Genomic DNA, 25,936 nt, shown 5'->3' on the forward strand with positions numbered 1-25,936 from the left:
GATTGCAAAAGGTTACTCCGGAGGGATAATCAACATCACTTGTAAGCAGATCTGTACTGAGGTGGCGGGCCATGCTGGGCCAATATGCATCCCCTGCTTTAATAGCACAAATGCTCAGTAGGTCACGCCAGGCGGCGGAATAAGTCTTTTGTATCTGAACTATCCCTCGGTAAAAAGGCATAGGCTGTTTCTCTGGGTCAGGGAGAGATTTCATTAAAGCACTAGCTTGTGTGGGGTTAAAAGCGACATATTTAGGAGGAGCCTGTTCTCCCCGACCCTGATGGCCGAAGGGATCTTCAATAGAACGGTGGGCTCTCGCAGCCTCCATTGAACCCTGGGACAGCCTGTCATCCTCTTCCTCATCTAGCTCTATTATCTGGGACCTTCTGCGTGAGGGGAACACCTGAGGAGACAGGGCCGGGGGATAGGAGGGAGCTCCGGAGGCGGGAGTTGCCATTGGGTCATAACCTTGGGACCGGTAATCACCGGGAAGCACCGGCATCAGGGGTGCTGAATGGCTGGGGGCCGCCATATTGGAGGCGGGGAAGGAAGTTGCATTGGGGTTAAGGGAAGACGTGGCGGCCATGTTGGATGTGGGCACATCCGGGGCAGACTGAACCGGACTGGGCATGACCGGAACCTGGGGAGTGACTTGGGGAAAGGGGTATGGCCAGTGAGGATAGGGGTATGGGAAGGGGTATGGCCAGGCCATTTGGGTGGGAGTTGGGGCGGAACCTGGAGTGGGCAGTGAGGTTGGGGAGGGATTAGCAGAGGGGGTGGGAAACTGGGCTGTGGTCGGGGCGGGCGAGGGAGAGGGTGGGGAAGAGTCAGTAAAGGTGCCTGAAGGAGGAGGAGCCGGAGTGGGATCAGCAAGATTGACAGTGGCAGGAGAGGAGGGGTTAGTGCACTGGGCAGATGCAGATGGGAGGGTAGGATTATCTACGGAGACAAAGTGTGAGGAAGGAATGGCAGATGAGATGTTAGCATTAGACTCAGAAGGTGGCTTGGGGATGGATGAGGATGATGGGAATGTTAGGGAGGGAGAAGGGGAAAAGTAGGATCCATCAGAATTTAGGACCGGGCAAACGGGAGAGGTGACGGGATGGGGATTGGGAGGATTAATCAGCTGGCAATCTCCCATTACTGACTGGATCTTTGGGATAGACATCCCCCGGGCGCCATTTTGGGGCGCTGGCTGAGGAAGAGCCCCAGCAACACAATTATTATGATACACAAACATTTTCACACCCTTGTGAATTATTTCTTCTTCAACCCAACCTTCTTGCTGAATAGCCTTTGCTACTCTGTACCATGCTTCAGCTGTTTTTAATAAATCATAATTTGCAAGCTTGCCTTTCTTTTCCATCAACAATCTACGCCAACTTTCTGGTTGTAATCTACCACATGTCGGCACAGCTATTTTACAAACTTTTGCAATCTTTTCAACACCTTTAACCATCTCCTCACCCTCTCTGTCATCAACTAAATCACATGCTAACCAGCCCTTACTGGGCTTACTTAAATCCTGCCCCATGATCCCTTCTCCCCTACACCAGCGTCCCAGATATAGGGAAAGATAAGGAAAATTGAACCGGAACGTCTACAATGCTCGACTGCCACCTGAGAATCGTGGGTCTTTCTCAAGTGCGTCTTCCCAAAACGTAGACTAGTCACTGAATCCGCCTACCCGGGGTGGTAGACACGGATTGGAGCGAGGTGAGAAGTGTGTGACCAATCACTTCTCTATTAAGAGGAATGGGAGTGGATAGTATAATAGTACAGGAAGTGTAGAAAAGGTAAAGAGTAAGGGAAGAAAAATCCTTAGAGACAGATACAGGAGTTTAAATGACTCCACATTAAACAAACAAGACAACAGTACAGTTGAAATACAGTGCATGCATCACAGTTCAAATGAAATCAACAGTAATCCCTTTCCTTCTACATGTGCTTACTCCAAAGTCACCTTTCTCAACCTCGTAGTGTCCCCGCTCGGAGAATGACTTCCTCAAGTCTCACTACCAGCGGCCAAGGATAACAGCTAACACCGGTCCGAAATCCTTTCTAGCCTCCCTCGTTACAGCAGTCCACTTATAGTGGCCACGCCACCCTCACTCCCGTAGTGCCCTTATAAAACCCACTCTATAAGTCTCACTACCACGTGATGCGGAAAACAAGCAATGCCTGCCTGAATCCCCCCAGGAAACTGAGTCCCCTGCCACAAGGCTAAGTCTCCTACCACAGTTAAAATAATCAGTGGACCTTCAACTCAACTAGAGCCGAAGGGTCCGGGTCAGGACGTCCCCAACTCAACTAGAGCTGGATGGTCCGGGTCAGGACGTCCCCAACTCAACTAGAGCTGGATGGTCCGAAAGCGCACAGTGAAGCTAGCTAGGCTATCAAAGTGACACAAAATTGGATCACAGGAAACTATGATTCTACACAGATCCCACAATTCCACAAACTTCTTTTTCCTTACAGCCACAGCCACGAGGCTCCTAAAAGAAGTAAACAGGCAAAGAAGACCCCCAGGAACACATCCACAGGTCAACCCCCCCTTTTTCCCTACAGCCACAAACACGTGGCTCCTAAAAGGAGTAAAACAGGCAACAGGACTCCAGGCAAATCCCCCGGGTCCACCCCCCCCTTTATCCCAAAAAGGGGAAAACAGACAAACACAGGACCCTCAAGCAAACTACCACTGGTCCACCCCCCCCTTTATCCCAAAAAGGGGAAACAAATAAACATTCAGCCCGGGCAACCAAACTAGACACACCCAGGCAACAGATAGACTAAATGCAGGTAACAAATGGGTAATAAGACTCCGGGCAAGATATTACCTGTCTTTGATGTCCTCCCGGGAAGCAGTCACAGACACGTGGACGGGTCAATCAAAGGGGCCGGAACATACCGGTGGCTCTGCAGAAGTCTCTACCGTGTACTTGGAGGTGATCAGTCTCCCTTCCTTCCCCCTGGATTCCTCCGTCCACCCTTGTCTTCCTTAGGACGGCTCACCGGCCAGACATAGCCCGGAGTCCCTGTTCGGGCGCCAAAGTTGTTATGGTACTTTTTCAGTAAACCAAAATGTTTAAGTGTCTATCTGTTCCTGTCCAAATTAAAGAGAATTGAATTGCGTATATACGCTGAAGTAATTCAGTCTGACACACGGAGTTCAGGTTAAAATAACTTCGAGGAAATTTATTGGCAAGTGCAGAATCAGAGGGCGCGCAGGCCCTTTTAAGAGACATTTTCGTCATCATTGATTATCAAGATATCAGTGAATAAACACAATTAATTGGATTAATTGTTAAGTGTCTGGGTTAGTGTCCACCTATCAATATAATTAATTGGATCAAAAGCTAAGTGGTTAGTTCCGTGTCCACCCACCAAGAGGTGGTACTTTTTCGGACACGGGTGGGGGACAAGGGGTCTTGAGCGTCATTTTACTCGGTCGGTGATGTCAAATCTCGTGGTTAGGTGCAAGGTCTCTTATGAATAGAACATTTCATTACTACTGTGTCCTCATGGCCTTTAAATTATACTATGTTGCGAGTTAGGGGAAATTCAACAGTTCCTGGGTTAGTCATATCCTTATGGAGAATACAGTCTTTGTCTATTGTATTAGATGTGCTGAGAAATACTGTCATGTAATGTAGTTTTCATATGAAGAAGTCAGGTTATGAGGACAAAATGGAGGATTTGTCACAGTATCAGGTTAATACAGAGTTAGAGCAGCAATTCAATATAAATACAATAAGATTTTTTTAATAATTCTACATCACCAGTATAAAGCAAAGTGAGCATGAGAATTTCGAGAACCAACATGCAATTAAACATGACTCTAACTTTTCAAGATCTGGAGTCCTGAATATTGGTCAATTGAAGAGTTCCGTGTTTCCCTTCCGCTAAATGGAAGTGCAGTGAACGAGCATCGTCTTAGAATGCCTTAGTAATGTTGCAAGGCCGAAAAACAATGTAATAAAGGAAAGGGGACCAGTGAGTCTCGAAGTTAGCTTCATGTAAATTTGGGCAAGCGAAGATAGGATGGTGAGCTACGGCCGGGAGCCCCATCGAGTCGTCCGTGCATGTGATAGTGTCAAGAATGGGATCCTTTCTATGTTCTGAGGTGCGCGTGTGAGGGGCTAGTATCCATTCAATGGCACTTAGGTACCTTTTGCTAATTAAGTTATGTTATAGGCCCATCACTCAACACTCCCATGTCACGGAACCTCCACCCAAGGTTTCCAAGTGCAAGAACCTATGGCAGGGAGCCCAGTCCTAGTACGGGTGCCGACCCTTCCTCCGTAACAATCATCCGTAGCAGAGCTCGAGATTTGTTCACTAGTCACCTCTACCCCCATACCCCATACATGTAGTGAGGTCACGTTATTATCTATGTCCAGTCATGGGCGACTGTCTCTATTGTGTGTTCACGTAGTGAGCTCCTGTCAATCCAGGAGTCAAGGCGTCGGTGAGATGAAGTAAATCTTGTCCAGGTTGTTAAGTGTCCAGGGCAGCGTGAGTCCCTGGATGCTGCACTAGTAGTCAAGTTCTACTGTCCGTTGTCAAGTCCTAACACACGAGTTTCCAACTTTTGGTGCCTTTGTCTGCTGTAAGCCGTATGGCGTCGCCTATCCGTCCTATATTCGGTTTGTCCAGCCCCGATCCCAGACACTCCGGGACCCTGTGGTCTGAGAGAGAAAGGTAAGAGAGGGAATTAAGGGGAGGGAAGCATTGGTACCTGAGCAGCACGCCCCCGAGCGTCTCCCTCTTGTCGGTACCTGGCAATATATAAGAACCAGGGCGCTCACATTTCAGTGTGTTTGGTTCCCCGGCCTGTGATGGTGGCATGGGCTTCCTCCGCCCCCTGGATATCTTCCACCCTGCGGATCCACTCTTGTCTAGTCGGTACTGTATCCGTCTTCCAATGGGCCGGAATGTTGGCCTTTGCGGCATTAAGCATGTGTCGTAATATCGACTTCTTGTACACCGGGACGGGCTGAATGGAAATGTGTAGCAAGGCCAATTCCGCGTCCCAGTCTGGTGTGTCTCTCAAGATAAGCGTTACCGTATCCCTGATCATATCCCAGTAGGGAGTGATAAGTCTGCACTCCCACCAGATATGTAACACCGTGCCGCGTTCCTCTTGGCATCTCCAGCACACCGGGGGGATTGATGGTAAAATTCGGTGTAGTAGTGCCGGCGTCCTATACCATAGGGATATCAATTTATAGTTCATTTCTTGATAATAGGAGCTCATAGAGCTCTTATATTGCCAAAGCATCGCGGAATCCCACTGTTGGGCGGTAAGTGCCTTCCCCAGTTGTCCTTCCCATTGCCGTTTGAATGCCATCGGTGTAGGAGTGCCTCCGATCAGCAGGTGTTGATATAGCGTCGAAATCACGTGATCTAGATCGGCACCTCAGTCACAGAGTCTTTCGAACCACGTGAGGTCCCTGCGCAAACGTTCATTGAGCGGAATTGAGGCATGAAAATTTTTCAGTTGCAGGTAACGGAATTGGAAAAGAAGTGTCCGCGGCCTATCTTCCAGTAGCGATGAAAGATCCCGTACTTTCCCGTCTGCGAGGACTGAATATATGGGTATATATTCACGCTCACTCTCGATGGGCCATGCTCCCGCTGGGAGTCCACCCCCTATATCTTCATTGTGTGTGATCGGCATCATTGGGCTGGGTATTGGGGACATGTGTTCCTGCTCCCTCAGTGTTTGCCAACTAACCAGAGTCTGCAAAACCAGTCCCTCATTGTTCGCCGAGGTGGTCCGTCTCCCAGGTCGCCCCCATACCTTCGCCTCTAGTGCTGGACCTATGAGGCCCCTGTCCAGGGCCACCCATTGTTTGGTTGTCGGCGCTAAGTGCCAGTCCAGTACACGTTGCATTACCGCGGCCTGATGATATTTTCTAAAATCCGGTAACGCCAGACCACCTTGTGACCTAGGTAGGCACAAGATGTCATGTCGAATTCGAGAGCGACCTCCGCGCCAGACACATTTAAGCACCCCCGTTTTCAGAGCAGAGAAAAAAGTCGCTGGTATGGCAAGGGGTATTGTTTGCATAAGATAGAGGACCCTCGGAAGTATATTCATTTTAAGCACAGCAACTCTGCCGTGCCACGTGATATGTGGATAAGACCAGTTGGATAGGTCAGCCAGGACATTCTTGAGGAGGGGCGTAAAGTTGCAATCGTACATATCCTCCGGTTCCGTGGTCACCCAGACGCCTAGATACCTCATTTTGCCGTAACACCAGTGGAACGCGAATTGCGACTCCAAAGATCGGAATTCCTCTGTGGGGAGCGTGACGTTCAGCACCTCAAATTTTGAGATATTAAGTTTGAAGCCGGAGAGCAGTCCGAATCTATCGAATTCTGAGAGGAGGCAAGGTAGCGTGATTCGAGGGTTACGGACAAAGAAGAGGAGGTCATCTGCGTAGGCAGCTACTTTATGGTGCACCCCTTGCCATTCATAACCTTGTATGTTCGGGTTTCGTCTGATCGCTTGTAGGAGAGGTTCCAAGTGGAGCACAAACAGTAGTGGCAAAAGCGGGCACCCTTGCCTGGTTCCGTTACGGATCGTGAAATCGGTGGTCGTGGCCCCATTGATTCGTACTGCAGCTAGGGGGTCTGTGTACAGGGCAGAGATCCATGTAAGGAGTCTCTCTCCGCAGCCTTGCCATTTCAGCGTCTCCATCATATATGTCCAGTTGACCTGATCAAATGCTTTTTCCGCATCCGTAGATAGGAGCATTAATCGGGTCCCCTGTCTCCGGACGTGGTGTTGGATGGCAAATAGTCTCATAGTGCTATCTCTGGCTTCCGTACCCGGTATGAACCCTGTCTGGTCAGTGTGTATCAGGTCGGGCAGGAGGAGTCTGAGGCGGATAGCTAAAACTTTTGTGAACAGCTTGGAATCCACATTTAGCAGCGATATCGGGCGGTAGCTGCCGCACTGTAGTGGGTCCTTCCCAGGTTTGAGAAGTATGGTGATGGTAGCCACGACCGATTCCCCGCCCAAAGGTCCCCCCTCACCGACTGCGTTAAGGGCCTTGGTTATCCGTGATAAAAGTATTCCCGAGAAACTTCTATAGTAGGAAGAGGAAGAGTTGCGGTCACCATCCCCACCAGAAACAGCCTTATCAGCATAGCTTGCTGGACCTGCGGCAACGCTGGAAGAGGAAGAGGAAGAGGAGTCAGAGGAGGAATGTGGCTTTGAGGAGGAGGAGGAAGACCAACCACAACAAGCATCCCAGGGTGCTCGTTGTCACCTATCTGGTACCCGTGGTGTTGTACGTGGCTGGGGGGAAGAACATACCTTCAGTGAGATCACTGAGGACGAGGAACGGGACATGAGTAGCTCGGCATCCAACCTTGTGCAAATGGGGTCTTTCATGCTGTCGTGCCTGTTGAGGGACCCTCGTATAAAAAGGCTGAAGGAGGGGGGGGGCGGGGCTGGACCGCCGAGCTGGATGGCCGCAGGAAAGTTCAGCTCCGGCAATTTTTCTGCATCTAAGCCTGCATCTAAAACTGAGATTTTTGACGGCTATACCGACCAGCAACGGCGGCCCTCAGTGCACAGGGGGCACTGGATCCGAGGAGAGGCTGGCTCCTTGAGCTCCAGTCCCTTGGAGGAGAGACCTTCGTGATCCCGGTGGAGGCCTACTCCGGCGGTGAGCGGAGCAAACGGCCGCTGCTCCGCTATCCTGCCTAACAGTGCCCCAACAGGGACCCAGGCCGGCGAGGAACTGGCCCTGCCCCCCCCCCCCCCCCTCTGGACCGGTGGGGGTGATCCCGGTCCTCACCCTGGGGCCCTGACTGCTACCAAGCACCCAGGACCAAACCACATTACCACCTCCACCTGCATCAAAGATGGCGGAGGACACGTGCACCAGTGCCGCAGAGGAGAGACTGGAAACTATCTCCCTGCACCACTCGTAACCAGCGCAGCTCACAGACACCAACCGACCCAGCTCCCGGTGGTGTAGCAGCCACGTGTCTTAGTGCCCCAGCATGACAATCATCCTATAGAACTCACCAGGACACTGGAGCCGGGCGGAAGAGACGGAGACACAGCCAAGCGGCACACAGCCTGCGACACCCTACTCTCCACACAAACCAACCTCCCAGATGCCATAAACCACTCCTGGATCTCCTGACCAAAGCTGAAGGAACCATGACATGTACAGAGAGCCGGGATGCAGCGAGAACACACACAGCCCACAGGGGGCACCAGCTACACAGGGACTCATAAGGACACTCTGCTAAAGCGCCCCACTGACTAACCTGCATAATAAGTATATGGCGTAACCGTAAGTTAGTCTGTCATGATGAGCAAACCTTACTATCACTAAACCTACCTATGTGTGGCTATAGGGGCCTAAGGGGTGAATCCTATCTCCCCACTTAAAGCAACCACCCAACTTATTATAAGCATCATACAGCATCTACTTATCTCACTTTAAGCTGGAAATTTTAATCTACCTTTGCATATTAATCGACTTACTATTCACTCACTGCTTCCACTAAGCTATAGATACAAGATCATACCTGTAATTAGCCTGTTTTAACACATAAAAATGCGCATGTGTTCATAACCCCTTCCCTTATTGTTTAAGTATCCTTGAAGCCTTTCATGTAACAAAAGCTGACAATGAACCTGAGGATTGCCGTTGGGGTACCTCATGCGACTATGTTTTATCTATATGCACTACAAAAATAAAGAATTAAAAAAAAAAAAAGCTGAAGGAGAACGACCTGTACTGGGTGTCCACGCTACTAGACCCCCGGTATAAGCAGAAAGTGCCTGAAATGTTACCGAATTACCGCAAGTCGGAAAGGATGCAGCAGTTCCAAAATAAATTAAACAGTATGCTTTACACAGCGTATAAGGGTGATGTCACAGCACAATGGGAATCTAACAGGGGAAGAGGTGAAAGTAATCCTCCTCCTCCCACGACCACGCCGGCAAGGACAGGACGCTTTACAGATGTGTTGTTGATGGAGGACTTTTTAAGTCCTACCCATCGCCACAGCCCTTCGGGGTCCACCCTCAGAGAACGACTCGACCGACAGGTAGCAGACTACCTCGCCTTAACTGCAGATATCGACACTATGAGGAGTGATGAACCCCTTGACTACTGAGTGTGCAGGCTTGACCTGTGGCCTGAGCTATCCCAATTTGCGATAGAACTTCTGGCCTGCCCCGCTTCAAGTGTCCTGTCAGAAAGGACCTTCAGTGCAGCAGGAGGTATTGTCACTGAGAAGAGAAGACGCCTAGGTCAAAAAAGTCTAGATTACCTGACCTTTATTAAGATGAATGAGGGATGGATCCCGAAGGGACTGACAGTGGGCGATACATTCGACTAAAAAAGGCCTGATGAGGGGGACGTAACAGGGATTAAACTGATAAGAATAGGTCTACTTAACACACCACTCCTATCTGGTGGCACATTAGATTGCACGCGCAGTGCCCCAAATTTGAAGTAGGATGACCGACCAAGCATCTTTTTCCATCCCCCGGTTCCTAAAATCAATGCCATATACACGTCCCCTGATAGGAATAGTACTACTTAACACATCTTATAATAACACAGAGAGAGGCAACGCAGAGAGAGGAGTCTGAAGAAGAGGAGTCAGAGGAGGAAGGTGGCTTTGAAGAGGTGGAAGACCAAACACAGCAGACGTCCCAGGGGGCTCGTTGTCACCTTTCTGGGACCCTTGGTGTTGTACGTGGCTGGGTGGAGGAAGAGACCTTCAATGACATTAGTGAGGACAAGGAACGGGACATGGCTAGCTTGGTATCCAACCTTGTGCAAATGGGGAGTTTGCGGTTGTGCAAATGGACTGTTTGCGGTTGTTTGCGGTGCATTAAACGGGGAGTTTGGTCTGTCACTGTGAAGCGGGCGTAACCCTTACACTACCTGATCGATACAACATCATACCTGATGTTTTAAAGCACGTTATTCCAAACAATTTAGGAATGTTAGGTGATTTATGCCCTTTATGGATTAAAACCAGACTCTGCATCAACTATGTAATTTCCATGGGAGTTTTGCCATGGATCCCCCTCCGGCATGCCACAGTCCAGGTGTTAGTTCCCTTGAAACAACTTTTCCATCACTATTGTGGCCAGAAAGAGTCCCTGTGGGTTTTAAAATTCACCTGCTTTTTGAAGTCTATGGCGGTTCGCCCGTTCATGAACATTTGCGGAAATTCGCGTTCGCCATTCGCGAACGGAAAATTTTATGTTTGCGACATCTCTAATCCCAACCAATAATTGAGTTCCCTTTGTTTTCCCCAAGCAGATATCTACCCATAAAGCCTCCACATTTTCCTCGTCACACTCCACATGCCTAAGATTTGACTTTAACTCATGGTTGACATATAAACATACTCCACCACCCTTCTTGTTTTTCCTATCCTTCCTAAATAACGTGTACCCATGTAAATTAACTGCCTAGTCATGTGTCTCATGCCACCATGTTTCTGTTATGTCTATTATATCATATTGTTTAGTGTATGCTATTGCCTCTAGTTCCCCCATTTTGTTATATAGGCTTCTTGCATTAGTAAGCATACATTTAATATTAGCATGAGTCTTTTGTACTTTTTATGAATTATCAATATAGAAACATAGAAACATAGAATGTGACGGCAGATAAGAACCATTCGGCCCATCTAGTCTGCCCAGTTTTCTAAATACTTTCATTAGTCCCTGGCATTATCTTATAGTTAGGATAGCCTTATGCCTATCCCACGCATGCTTAAACTCCTTTACTGTGTTAACCTCTACCACTTCAGCTGGAAGGCTATTCCATGCATCCACTACCCTCTCAGTAAAGTAATACTTCCTGATATTATTTTTAAACCTTTGTCCCTCTAATTTAAGACTATGTCCTCTGGTTGTGGTAGTTTTTCTTCTTTTAAATATAGTCTCCTCCTTTGCTGTGTTGATTCCCTTTATGTATTTAAATGTTTCTATCATATCCCCCCTGTCTCGTCTTTCCTCCAAGCTATACATGTTAAGATCCTTTAACCTTTCCTGGTAAGTTTTATCCTGCAATCCATGAACCAGTTTAGTAGCCCTTCTTTGAACTCTCTCTAAGGTATCAATATCCTTCTGAAGATATGGTCTCCAGTACTGTGTACAGTACTCCAAGTGAGGTCTCACCAGTGTTCTGTACAATGGCATGAGCACTTCCCTCTTTCTACTGCTAATACCTCTCCCTATACAACCAAGCATTCTGCTAGCATTTCCTGCTGCTCTATTACATTGTCTGCCTACCTTTAAGTCCTCAGAAATAATCACCCCTAAATCCCTTTCCTCAGATGTTGAGGTTAGGACTCTATCAAATATTCTGTACTCTGCCCTTGGGTTTTTACGTCCAAGATGCATTATCTTGCACTTATCCACATTAAATGTCAGTTGCCACAACTCTGACCATTTTTCTAGTTTACCTAAATCATTTGCCATTTGGCTTATCCCTCCTGGAACATCAACCCTGTTACATATCTTAGTATCATCCGCAAAAAGACACACCTTACCATCAAGACCTTCTGCAATATCACTAATAAAAATATTAAAGAGAATGGGTCCAAGTACAGATCCCTGAGGTACCCCACTGGTGACAAGCCCAAGCTTCGAATATACTCCATTGACTACAACCCTCTGTTGCCTGTCACTCAGCCACTGCCTTACCCATTCAACAATATTGGAATCCAAACTCAAAGATTTCAGTTTATTGATAAGCCTTCTATGTGCAACAGTGTCAAAAGCCTTACTGAAATCTAGGTAAGCAATGTCTACTGCACCACCCTGATCTATAATTTTAGTTACCCAATCAAAAAAATCAATAAGATTAGTTTGGCATGATCTCCCTGAAGTAAACCCATGTTGTCTCTGATCTTGAAATCCATGTGTTTTTAGATGTTCAACAATCCTATCCTTTAACATGGTTTCCATCACTTTCCCCACTACTGAAGTAAGGCTTACTGGCCTATAGTTGCCCGACTCCTCCTTATTACCTTTCTTGTGAATGGGCACAACATTCGCTAACTTCCAATCTTCTGGGACTACTCCTGTTAACAATGATTGGTTAAATAAATCTGTTAATGGTTTTGCTAGTACACCACTAAGCTCTTTTAATAGCTTTGGGTGTATTCCATCAGGTCCCATTGACTTATTTGTCTTTACTTTTGACAGTTGAAATAGAACCTCTTCCTCTGTAAACTCACATGTAATAAATGACTCATTTATCCTTTTTTTTAACAGAGGTCCCTTTCCTTCATTTTCAGCTGTAAATACCGAACAAAAATATTCATTGAGGCAGTCAGCTAGACCTTTATCCTCATCTACATACCTTCCTTCTTTTGTTTTTAATCTAACTAATCCTTGTTTTACTTTTCTTTTCTCATTTATGTATCTAAAAAAAGTTTTGTCCCCCTTTTTTACTGACTGTGCTATTTTCTCTTCTGTGTGTGATTTGGAAGCTCTTATAACTTGCTTAGCCTCTTTCTGCCTAATCTTATAGGTCATTCTGTCTTCCTCACTCTGGGTTTTTTTATAATTACTAAATGCTAACTTTTTGTTTTTTACTATTTTGGCCACATCTGCGGAGTACCACAGTGGTTTCTTGAATTTTTTGCTTTTACTGACAAGCCTAATGCAATTTTCTGTTGCCTTCAGTAGTGCAGCTTTTAAATAATCCCATTTATTTTGGACTCCATTTAAGTTGCTCCAGTCTGATAATGACTCCTTTACACATATTCTAATTTTAGAAAAGTCTGTTTTTCTAAAGTCTAAAACTTTTGTTTTTGTGTGGTGATATTATATTACATACCTCCTCTGTTCTGAGCTTTCCCCTCCCCCAATCTCCACCCCCTTTACCACTAGTTTAAAATCCCCTCCAACCTTCTAGCCTTCCTATCCCCCAGCACAGCAGACCCTCTTCCGTTTAGGTGCAATCCATCATGACTATACAGGTTGTACCCAAGCGCAAAATCGTCCCAGTGCTCTAAAAACCCCAAGCCCTCTTTCCTGCACCAAGACTTTAGCCATGCATTGACCTCTCTAATCTCTCTAAGTGGAGATTGTCTTAGATCAACCCATGGTCAACTATAGGAATACATATGACAAAGTTTTATTGGAAGGGGTTTATTTTTTTTTAAGACAAATAGATCAGAAATTAGAAAAAAAATGTGAATTCCGCTAAGATTGCCATAGGAGAAAAGCAAGTTTGAGGTGACAGAGCCACTTTTAATTCTGCACACAAATCACAAAGTAGAATGTAATGACCTGTACATTTGGACAGTTGTTGTCATCATCCTATATATGGTATGGCGATACAGAACTGTGCAAGGAGTTTGACAAGAACAATGACTGGATGAAACAGTAAGAAACAAACACAACCTTACCTACTATAGCCGAACACTGTTTACCTTAAATATCTTGTGAACAGCATTTTAATTGAAGCCTGTAACAGTTGGCAATGTCCGTGAAAATGCAGCGCTATTTCTTGTGATTTTTGTCTTGTGTAAATGCAGGGGCCCTACTCTGTAAAGAAAGTTTGTGTGAATGCTAGAATGTGTTCAATTGTCACTAATACGCCATAGATCTGCAATTCTTGTTGAGGCATTGGATTTAACCAGAGATCATCAGGAGTCTCTTACCTGGATCGTGGGATTGGTTATTGCAATTCTTGTTTTTAACCATGTGAATATGATGGCTCTAACATAACTCAACCATGTTTGTATATAACGTTAATGTTTCTTTAATCGGGTATCTTAAGAGTGAATTTCAAGGTAGCCTACGTGTGGAAACATACTCCAAATGAGCTTTACTATACTTTAACCTTAAATTTTAAAATCAAGTTTGTATTCCCAACAATTCTCACTTTACTAAATAACCCTATATGGTTACCTACCAAGTCACATGCAAGAGGAATGAAAGGAACTTATATGGAGGGATTCAGACTGGCTATCAGGGGCCAATATTGCATATCTGCTGCTTTAACACTTGCAGTGCTGGAGTCTCCCACAATACCTGTGTGATGCTGATCGCAGAAGGGAAAAAATATTTATAGAGAGAAAAACAAGTAGCAAGGGAGGTGAGAGCAGACAACAGCCCAATTCGCCTGCCCTTTGGTGGGTCCCTGCTCAGATCTTGAGCTGGTTTTAGCTCATCTAGTGCCATTACAGAGAGAACCTATCTGAAGCATATTAGACTGGTCCCACCCAAACGGGCAGTCCAGATCCCTCTACACAAACGATACTGCATTTCAACCTTGTAAGGTATCGTCAATGAGATATAGCAAATATCCCTCTAGGCACCGTGAGCAGATTTCAGTAGAAATAAGATAATCTTGTTACTTCTTGGCTGTCAATCAGCCAGCTGGTCATGTTACTTCCTGGTTGCTTAGATTGGGCACTAAACTCGGTTGACAAGCAATGGCCCAGAGCTCCTGCCATGCAAAGATTTCTTATTGAGTTGCATTGTGAAGTCTGTGATTGGACAGCCATGGAACATCTAGGTGGAATTAGAAGGGAAGGAGACAAAAGATCTGCAGAGTTATTTATAAAAAATATAAAAATTATATATATATATATATATATATATATATATACATACATATACACACACACACAATATAAGTATAATGTATGCATGTTTTCATCAGAGGCATACATACTAAATATGACTTTTTGTCATCTGGGTAATGGAGTGTTTCTTTAACACCTATGCCATCCTTAAGGAAGCATCCCTAATCGCTGCAGGGCGCCCAGCCGTCCACCGCCAGCTCTGCAGTTGGTAGACCGGTGATCTTCGATGATCCCAGTGGGTGTGGACTGCATGACTACCAGGCAGTCCCCCTGCAGCAACTCTTGCTGGGGCAATACACCTAAATGGTGGTTTTAACATTCTAGGCCTCTAGGGTCAGGACTACATATTTGTATCCATGTCCCTATAGTATTCCTTTAATGTATTAAACATAAACACAAGGCCCTCTTTAACGCGGGGCAAACGGGGCAGCTGCCCCGGGCCCAGTTTCTCTTGGGGGGCCCGAGGCACCTGACCCGTGGGCCCAGCTGCCCTCATCAATTTATTTTTTCCCCGTCCTCTGAGTCCCACCGGGTGGCCCATGCACTTAAGGCCACGCGGAGGGCTTGTATCAGCAGGGGCCCGGTCGGGCGCTGTTTACCTTTAACACCGCAACCGGGCCCCTTGCTTTCCGGCAGCCGTCTGGGAGGAAGTGACAGCCGCAAGTCACTTCCTCCCATAAAGAGAGGAGCTGCATGGAAGGTGGCAGGAGGAGTCGCGAGGGAGAGAGGACGAGGCTGCAGTGAGGATGGGGGATCCTCACTCCCATCATCCTCAGGCACCATACTGGACCCCAGGGAATCTACCCTCCAGCAAAAGGTAGGAAACTGGAGGGTGGGTTTAAAAATTTAAATTTTACATGTGTGTCAGTATGTCTGTTTGTCTGTGTGCCAGTATGTCTGTTTGTGTGTGTGTCAGTATGTCTGTCTGTGTGTGTGTCAGTATGTCTGTGTGTCAATATATCTGTGTGTGTGTCTGTTTGTCTGTGTGTCTGTGTGTCAATATATCTGTGTGTGTGTGTCAGTATGTCTGTGTGTCAGTATGTCTGTTTGTGTGTGTGTCAGTATGTCTGTTTGTGTGTGTGTCAGTATGTCTGTCTGTGTGTGTGTCAGTATGTCTGTTTGTCTGTGTGTCAATATATCTGTGTGTGTGTGTCAGTATGTCTGTTTGTGTGTGTGTCAGTATGTCTGTTTGTCTGTGTGTCAATATATCTGTGTGTGTGTCAGTATGTCTGTTTGTCTGTGTGTCAATATTTCTGTGTGTGTGTCAGTATGTCTGTGTGCCAATATATCTGTGTGTGTGTCAGTATGTCTGTTTGTCTGTGTCAATATATCTGTGTGTATCAGTATGTCTGTCTGTCAATATATCTGTGTGTGTCAGTATGTCTGTGTGTTTGTCAGTATGTCTGTCAGTGCATGTGCATGCATGTGACAGTCTCTGTGTGTGTGTGTGTGTGTCTGTCAGTATATCAGTCTGTGTGTGTCAGTATATGTGCCTGTATGTGTGTCAGTATTTCTCAGTGTATGTGGGTGTCAGTGTGTCTGTCAGTGTGTGTGTGTGTGTGTGTCAGTATCTCGGTCAGTGTATGTGCCTGTGTTTGGGTGTCAGTATTTCAGTCAGTGTATGTGTGTCAGTATGTTGATCAGTGTGTGTGTCAGTATGTCTGTATATGTGCCTGTGTGTCAGTATGTCTGTATATGAGCCTGTGTGTGTCTGTCAGTACGTCTACCAGTGTATGTGTCTGTGTGTCTCAATATATGTACCTGTGTGTCAGTATGTATGTCAGTGTATGTGCCTGCTTATCTGTATGTAGTCAGTGTATGTATCTGTGTATCTGCTTGTGTGTCAGAGTGTGTACCTGTGCATCTGAGCCGCAACTTTAAATACAAATACACCCCTCCATTCAAACTTCAACACTACATACAAGCACACTCCTACATTCAAAAACAAACACTACACATAAATGCACACGTGCATTCAAACTCCAGTACCACATACACATTCACACCAACATACTTCATACAAACACATGCTTACATTCAAACACACAAACGGTGCTAAATACAACCCTGCAAGCATGGGAAATTGGTAGAGCCCCAGCTGTCAAAGCATTGTTGGAGTTGCACGACAGATGGGGTTCTACCTTTAGTCCAATCTTGCAATTGGGTGTCCCAATAAAATTCATTCTATTTTAGTGCCGCCACTGCATTGGGATGGATGCCGTGATTGCATACCAGGGAGTGAGGGGCGACGGCGGCAGGGCCCAGGGGGCCCAAGCAAACGCTTGCCCAGGGTCCAGTCGTTATTAAAGACGGCCCTGCATAAACATAATGCCATTGTTACGGTACTTTAATATATATTAATATAAAAATACACTTGAATATATATATATATAAGCCAAGAGGGCTGCACTCACACGAACATGCACACATTACAGGGTGCTGCTGAGGCCACCCTATACAAATTACTAAATCCAGCGCACTCGCTTATTCACTAAACAATGATTTCAAATCTTACAGATTGTAGTAGTTTTATTTAAAAACACCTCAACTAGGCAAAAAATAATGGGGGTTTAGTTACATCATATGATCACATATTGCATAAGCCTGCCACAATGTCAATGTACCCCATATTCGGCAGGTCCTATCCTACTAGCAGCCTAATGCTTGCTCTGATGAGATTAATCCACTTACTTGGGAAATACTTCCTTACTGGAACTCTCTGCAAGTCCAGGCTAAATAGGGTCCTGGAATAAGGCACCTGTGACAGGAAGGGGTGAAAACCAAGGAGTCGGCCTGGACTCCCAGCTATATAAATGAAACCAAGAGGGCTGCACTCACCCGAACATGCACACATTACAAGGTTGCTGAGGCCAATCTATACAACATACAAAATGTTATTTATTATTATTATTGGTTTTTATATGGCGCCAGCATATTCCGTAGCGCTTTACAATATTATCAAAGGGGGAGATTTAACAATAAATGAGACCATTACAAAAACTTACAGAAACAATTGGTTGAAGAGGGCCCTGCTTTTACAGTCTATAGGAGGTGGGTTGTAAAACCCAACAGGACAGGAGGTAGAAATCAAACAAGGTGGAGTGAACCAGAGCTGGAGGAGAGAATATAGTGCTGCCATTTAGGAGAGTGCAAGGGACAGGTATGTTACTATGGGAGAGATGGGTTTTGAGGCACTTTTTAAATGATTGAAGACTAGGGGAGAGCTTGATGGTCGTATGCAGGCTATTCCAAAGGAAAGGAGTCGCCGGCGAGAAGTCCTGCAAGCGCGAGTTGGTTGTACTGGTGCGAGCAGCAGACAGGAGAGACTGAGAAGGGGCATACCTGCAGATCAGTGAAGAGATATAGGAGGAGCTAGAATTGGTCAGTGCTTTATAGGTGTGGATTAGTACCTTGAATTGACTCCTGTAGGATACAGGAAATCTATGTAAGGACTAACAGAGGTGAGAGGAGCGACAGGAGAGAAATCAGTCTAGCTGCAGCATTCATTACAGACTTGTGGGAAGACCTATTAGGAGAGAGTTACAATAATCCATGCGAGAGATTACTAGAGCATGGACAAGCTCCTTAGTAGCAGCTTGTGTAAGAAAGGGACGGATGCGGGCTATGTTTTTAAGGTGGAATCTACAGGATTTGGTAACAGACTGGATGTGAGGCTCAAATGTGAGGCCAGAATCAAGTGTAACGCCAAGACAGCACGCTTGCAAGGATGGACTGATGTGAGTACCACTCACTTGAAGGGAGAGCAAAAGAGGGGGATCAGTATTAGGAGGAAAGACAAGGAGTTCAGTTTTAGAGAGATTGAGTTTTAAAAAGGGGGAGGACATACAATCAGAGATGGAAGAAAGGCAACCAGTGACACATGACGGCAGGGGAGAGGTCCGGGGAGGAGAAGTATATCTGAGTGTCATCAGCGTACAGGTGGTATTGGAATCCAAATGAGGTAAAAAGTTTGCGAAGAGAGGCAGTATAAAGCGAAAATAGAAGGGGACCAAGTACAGAGCATTGGGGGACTCCAACAGAGACAGGATGAAGGGAGGAGGTGTAATTTGAAAAGGAGACACTGAATGAGCATTGGGAGAGATAGGAGAGGACAGTGTCACAGAGACCAAGTGATTGAAGAGTTTGGAGAAGGAGAACAGTGGTCAACAGTGTCAAAGGCAGCAGAGAGGTCAAGAATAATTAGTATAGAGTAGTGCCCTTTGGATTTAACTGCATTTGGTCGTTAGTGACTTTAATAAGAGCAGTCTCAGTAAAGTGGAGGGGGCGGAAACCAGACTAAAGATGGACAAGGAGAGAATTTGAATTGAGGAAGCAAGTCAGGTGGGTAAAGACAAGTCTTTCCAGAAGCTTTGAGGAAAAAAGGAGCAGGGATACGGGATGATTGTTAGAAGGGGAGGACGGGTTAAGAGATGTTTTTTTAAAGATGGGTACTACAGTAGCATGTTTAAGGGCAACAGGGACACCACCAGAAGAAAGAGAGCTGTTGAAGATGTGTGTTAAGGAAGGCACAAGAGGAGAGAGATCTGATAAGGTGAGATTGGACAGGATCAAGCGGGCAAGTGGTAGGTCGAGAGGAAAGGAGAAGCGCAGCCACCTCTTGTTCAGTAGCCTGAGAGAAAGTCTGAAGGGTAGGAAAGGCATAACAAAGGTGTGGTTGAGAAAGAGAGGGGCAAGGTGGTGAGAATTCTTTCCTTAGCTGTGCATTTGGGAGTCCAAGCCAACTACTTGGTTTTGCACCCCTCCCTGTCACAGGTGCCTCATTCCAGGACCTATATAGCAATTTTATTAATGATAATCTGAGAGACCTTTCTGACAAGCCAGGTAGAAAGTCCAGACAATTTAATTTACATGCCCTATATTTGACCCTGTAACTTTCCAAAACACCCTAAAACCTGTACGGTTAATGCTGTACTTGGGGGACTTTGCTGAACACAAATGAGTGTTTTAAAACAGTAAAACCTATGATATCATCAGTGAAGGTGCAGTTATCCCCCCCCCCAAAAAAACCCCGCTAACCTTTGGGTTTGTGACTAAGTGGCTAATAAAAAGACTGGACATACTCCATTTTGAATATCTGGGTTGTCTTCTTTTCCAAATGGTATGCCATGATGGGGTTAATTTCCATTCCTGGACTGCCATACGCCGTGCCATCTTAATAGAATTATGGGTCCCGGGCAAAGCAGTGCACTGGGGTCCTGCCTACACAACAACTCACAGGAATAAAAATGTAAATTATCGATAAAATTAAGCTTATATTTATAGGTACCTCCAACAAATGCAATACATACACACAGACTGCTGAATACAGTCACAAACTGCTGAACACGCACACCGACTGAATACACGCACACAGCTGAATACAAACAGTCCGCTGAATACACACACACACACAGACTGCTGAGTACACACTGCAAGCCCTGGTGGTCCGGTGGTGAGTAGTAGAGCTACATCCTGCAGCTCCTCTGGCTGCAGGCTGGCTTCCCTCCACCCGCGAGCAGAGTGCTATGTCGGAGAGTTGCCATGGCGACATGCGGCAATGCTCCACATAGCATGCTGGTGGGAGGAGCGTTCTTCCTCCCAGGTACCTGCCGCCCTCCCTTTTACTAACGAAGGGCCTTTGGGCCCGTGAGGGAGATCTTTGATCTCCCCACCGGCCCGAGACGGCCCATGGGAAGAGAACAGGGCCAGCAGGGGAAATCTAAGGATCTCCTCTGTCAGCCTGAGCACATGGGCATTGCGATGGGGCACCCGGGAAACTGCCCATGCGGAAAGATGGCTCTGGCCATACAGTCTTAAAGGCAACATAGGGCCAACAAACCAATCTAGAAAATAAGTGTAGGTGCATTTAAAATGAAAGAGGTGCATTATGGTTGTACATACATATAGTCAAAGTCCAGGTTTTGTTTTAATCATAATTGCTTCATCCTTAAGGGGTTAACATTTCCCTTGCCCCATGTACTATTTGTGTTTATGAACCCAATTTTCTCCATCACTTCATGTGTCCATAGACCTGCGAGTCACAGCCTCCAGTTCCATCATTCCTTTATTACCCTTTCTTACCTACAATATCCCATCTCCATAATGTCATTATCCCCATTCCTACATCACACCTAAAAACAATCCACTAAGACTCCTCAACCAACACAAACATCCCATAGCACATTATTTGCATGCAGTAATATCCTTCCCTTATTCCTCTTACCCCTCCCATAACTACCTTTACTGCAAGGCCTTCTACAGCCTCAGCTCCAATCTCATTATCCCTAGACATATGACTTCACCTCCTAATAACAAAGTCCCATAACCACCTCTTCATCTCCTGACACATTGACCGATCTCCAATTCCCAATCACATTACCTCATCACTCTGCCAAAAATGTCTCACCACCAATCACATTGTCCCCTACATACCGTCTCCAATCACATCAACCCCAGCCAGACTGCGCTCTGCTTCGCCTCCTTGTAAAGATGCAGTGTAACTAAGTAGGATATTACGGTACACATGGCTGTTTGACATTTCATATTTTAATAAATTATTTTATGCAATTGTAAATGTTACAAGGTGGCTGTTTTCACTTTTGCAGATTTATTTTCAGTTCACCATCATTCACTTTGTTTTGGTTGAAGATGTTATAATGTTAGAAAATAATCTAAAAGTATAAATAGGGCTTAAAGAGTTGACTCAAAGGAATTCTCTATTTAGTTTTTCTGTTTAATAAGCTCAAAATAGCAGTGGTTACTTTCTCTTCTTTAAATTCTGTGTAGTTTTCCTGCAGTGCTGGAAAATGTTTTGCTGTTTTCAGCAGTGTAACCAAGTCCCCCCCCCCCACATTTCAACATATTCCCGATTTCCAGTCTCTGACAGAAACATACCTTTTGCAGCCATCAAAAATTGAGGAATGTCTTCTGTAGTGTAAGGAATGCCCATAGCACAGACTGCACTTCAGCGCTGAAATTACTACCCACTGTTAACCCCTTCCCTGTCGGTCAACCTCCCTACCCTCAGTTAACCTCTCCCCTGCCAGCCAACCTCACTAACCACAGTTAACCCTCCCCTTCCAATACCTGTAAACCAACCTCACGTCTCACAGTTAACCCCTTCCCTGTAAGCCAACCTCCCTACCCACACTTGCCATTCCCTGTCAGCCAACCTCACAGCTCACGGTTAGCCCCTTCCCTGCCAGTCCCAGTCAGCCAACCTCACTGCCCAATGTTAACCCCTCCCCTGCCAGCCAACCTTACTACTTACTGTTAACTCCTCCCTTGTCTTTTCCTGTCAGCCAACCTCACTACCCATGGTTAGCCCCTGCCCAGTCCCAGTCAGCCAACCTCACTACCCACGGTTAACCCCTAGATAGATAGAAAAAGATATAGAGAGTGATAGACAAACTCCTAAATACATATAGTGCTTTGTGTTGTCTCTTTATATTTTTCTTTAACCCCTTAAGGACACATGGCATGTGTGACATATCATGATTCCCTTTTATTCCAGAAGTTTGATCCTTAAGGGGTTAAATAAATATATAAGATAATACTATAAAATACCTAAAGTCATGAGGAAATGTTTGTGTGTTATGTGGTATGTTCTAGTGTCTAAATGCTGAGGACTCCGAGGAGGCTTGGGCAGGCATTGTGGGCATGTTTTAAGTTCAGTGAAGCTCAGGAATGCACAGTAAGGTGTGTCTTTACTGATTCTCATAGAGAATCACTGAAGCATGGTCATTGACAGTCTGGCTGAAATACAGGAAGCAGGGAGAAAACAATAACATGAAATCAGAGGAGGAGCAGAAAATCTGATCCAAGTAAAGATTAAACATGTACTTCTAAATAAATTTTTTACATTATTTAGGGGGTGGGAAAAGAATTTAGTGACAGTAGGTTTACTGTTGGGAGGAGGGGAGAAAAAGGAAAAGCATTGTTTTACCTATACTGTTCCTTTAACACCATTTTAGAAATTCATATGGGGTATTATGTGACCATTTGACTTTTCTTTTTAATATATATCATGCCACAGTTTTTGTCACACAACTACAAAGCGGTTTGACAAAACAAAAAGGGGCGGGGGAGGAAGGGCTGGGAGAGGAACAGGTCATTGTGGAAGTGAATTAAATTTAATTTAATCAATCCATTTGATTAAATAAGTAAACTAATAAAAAGCAGGAAGCATGTGATCCAAGCATTCACTTAAAATCTGCATAACTACATATTTCTAGGTAACTTTTGGCAAATTTAAGAAATTACTTTTATATGTTTTATAGTTGGAAGACTTCTATTTTATACTTTATATAACGTGTTACATTAGTGATTAAATCAATCGATCAACTGTTCATTGTAAGCAGCAAATCCAAAATGATGAAATCCAACTCTGCTCCCCCCCCCAAAAAAAAACCAAAGTTGCAACTTATTTTAAATTATTTTATTATGTTAATTAGCAATTACCCAATGAACCTCCTCAACAAATGGTAAACAATTCTGCAAATTTCCCACTGTATGTTTCATAGCCTACTGTTAGAGATTACCTTGATGACCCCATACATTCATAATTGCAAAGTATCCACAGATCAATCAGAACCATTAAAGTGCATTGCTGTATTTTACCCCTCAGAAACTATTTTTGTTAGTACTTGGAATGGATTTAACAAGAGACTGTGCACTTCATTCACAGAGTCACCAAATTAAGTGAACAAGTAGGGGGAAAACATTTTTAAGTGCCACTCCATAAATCCATCACATTTTATTATATGCTGGTCTACACATCAGAGCCTGTATAGAGTACTGGACATTTGGACAACAGGTGCAGGATAGTTATAAAATGTTTTTGATTAAAAGCATAAATACTGGAAACCTGTTCCGGGTCCAAATATATATTTAATGCATTGTTTGGTTGAAATAAAGGAAAACATTTTTAAATGTTGAAATTATTAAAGCAGTAGGTTATCTCCATTCCTTATACCCATTCCTACTTTCAAGAGCAATCTTTGTTATAGGGCTCATTCGATCCTTATCTTGGTACCGATTGGCTATTAGTTTTCTTTAGGCAGTACATAGCATTGTTAATTTATGGATGATATCCTAGGTTCAGAGAAAGAAAACAAGCTTGGTTGCACATTATAAAAATCCCAAGTCTCTCATGATGAGACAGAAACTGATGTTTCCGAAGAAGCAAGTGTCCATACAACAAGAAAAGACAAACTGTTCAATATTTCAAGACACAAGAAAATGTGGAATGTCGATAAATTAAGTGGTAATCCATAAAAAAAAAAAAATATACATATAATGAATAGAAATATATGGAGATAAAACAAAGAAAACTAAGCAGGTATATTTGGTGAAGGAATGAATGTGAAGAATTTGAATAAAATCCTTAATGTTAATATATTTAGGCACTGGAAGGGACTGTGGATGTTCTTAGTACTGAAGAATAACACACTAAGTCATGTGACTCGCAAATAATTGTACTCATGTTAGAAAAAAAAAAAAAGAAGATTCTAGACTGTATTTGTATATAAAAAAAAATACAAAAAGTTTCAAAAATGTATAGTACACAGTTCCATAACGTCAAACAAGCAAAACTGAGAGACTTCTTAACTGTATATGGCCACCCCTGGCATTCACCTTAAGAGACGGAAGGTGAATGGAGGATTGGTGGCACTAACATGGATATCAGAAGAAGTCATAATTTCTTGGCTTTTTTTTTTTCTTATCCCAAAGCCCTTCATGATGCTACATTGCCATTGCTATATGTATTTGAAACGTATGTAGCTGGACTGAAAAGTACTCCTACAAAACAAGGCGGTAAACAGGTTGTACATAAACCTTAACAAATATTTTAGTTCCTAAATTAAAAAAAAAAAAAAAATAGTGCAAAAATATCACACGTTATACCTAAAATGTAAAAAATTCAATTGGCACCGAAGGTGATCGTCTATTTCGGAAGTGGCTACAATGCACATCTGCGCTAACGCTAACAAAGCTGTTGGACAAAGTTCTTAGGAAATATTCCTGATTTCCCGCACAGTTCACCACTCATCCATTCATTATCGATCGATTCCAAGGAAGATATGGTATCACCTGCCTGCAAAATGAAACGAGATAGCTTAGGTTAACACACTAAGTTACGTAGATATCATATAACATCACAAGAATTTTGTGAATGAACAAATTAATATTTAAGAAATATTTCCCATCTTAGCACAACCCTTTTTTATAAACTATTAACCATTTTACAGGTTACATAGGCACACATTCAGGATTTTGAACTAAACTGGAGATTGCCCAGTGAATTATAACTTTTAAAGGCAATTGGATAAACTGTAAACATTCTTCAACTCCATTTTCTTCCAGCTTGGATATTTTTTAGCCCAAAATTTTGAAACCCCTATTAAATTTGCAGCTTAGTGATTAACCTGAACAAATAGACTAAAATGTGTTGCAAAAGCATTCAGACCTTTAGCCAATTCTCCATATAATGTACATTTCATTTACATACATAATCTGATAATCCTTTGTTTTTTTTAAATAAAGTTTGATCCATACGGATGTTTTTTTCTATTCTCCTGTTCCTCCCTTTACACCTGACCGAGAAGCCGTTATGATTGATATTGGCTCCGAATCTGCAATTATCCAACTGAAGACCATTCTCCCTTCCCTAGCTGCTGCGTGTTCAAAGTGTCTAGAATGACAATAAGTGCATCAATATTCACTTTTAGTGTATGTAAATATCAAACTTTCATTGTGTCACTTGTAATTTATACTTAGCAAGGTCCTGTCAGGATTAAAATGTTACCTGACTGTGGGGCTGAATAAAAAAGGCCCTATTTTATTCGCTATAAAGAGTGCTCAGCGAGCTTGTTATTCAGGAGTCGCATACACCCCATCTCATAATACTTTGTAGTGGGACTGCACTGTTGAAGTAAGCCTTTTTACATTTGTGTCAGATGGTTTACTTTAAACCCCATCACAAATAGAGGTCATGTGAAGGAAGTCACAAACCCCATTACTCTCAAGCAGATATGTAACTTGCTTCAGTGGGTAAAATGGTTAAAAAAAATCACTATTTATCTGCACCAGGCCAAAAATAATGATAACAGAGCCCTCTTAACACCACTCACACCTTTAAAAGCAGTTACCATCACGGAAATGTATAAAGAACCCACAAAACATAGTTTAGCAGAAATGCCTAAAAAAAACAAGGTACTATTCTAGAAGTCTCTTCAGTAACAGGATTATTATATCCAACAAAGTCAGAACATTTATTATGACCATATATAGTCTAGTTCAAACAAATACAAAATATGTTACAAAC

At 44.2% G+C, this 25,936-nt stretch overlaps 1 protein-coding gene across 7 annotated transcripts in view; it reads right to left on the reverse strand.

The window, feature by feature from the left end:
* Window positions 1-23,060: 23,060 nt before the first annotated feature.
* Window positions 23,061-25,936, reverse strand: part of SH3D19 (SH3 domain containing 19) — a 129,736-nt gene continuing 126,860 nt past the window's right edge. For all 7 annotated transcript variants that reach the window (XM_063458509.1, XM_063458505.1, XM_063458508.1 and 4 more), the window contains one exon: window positions 23,061-24,706. In XM_063458509.1, coding sequence (XP_063314579.1) covers window positions 24,596-24,706 — 111 coding nt within the window. In that variant the 3' untranslated portion in view covers window positions 23,061-24,595. The remainder of the gene's footprint in view (window positions 24,707-25,936) is intronic.

The sequence above is a fragment of the Pelobates fuscus genome, chromosome 6 (assembly GCF_036172605.1).
Source record: "Pelobates fuscus isolate aPelFus1 chromosome 6, aPelFus1.pri, whole genome shotgun sequence".
Classification (NCBI taxonomy): Eukaryota; Metazoa; Chordata; class Amphibia; order Anura; family Pelobatidae; genus Pelobates; species Pelobates fuscus.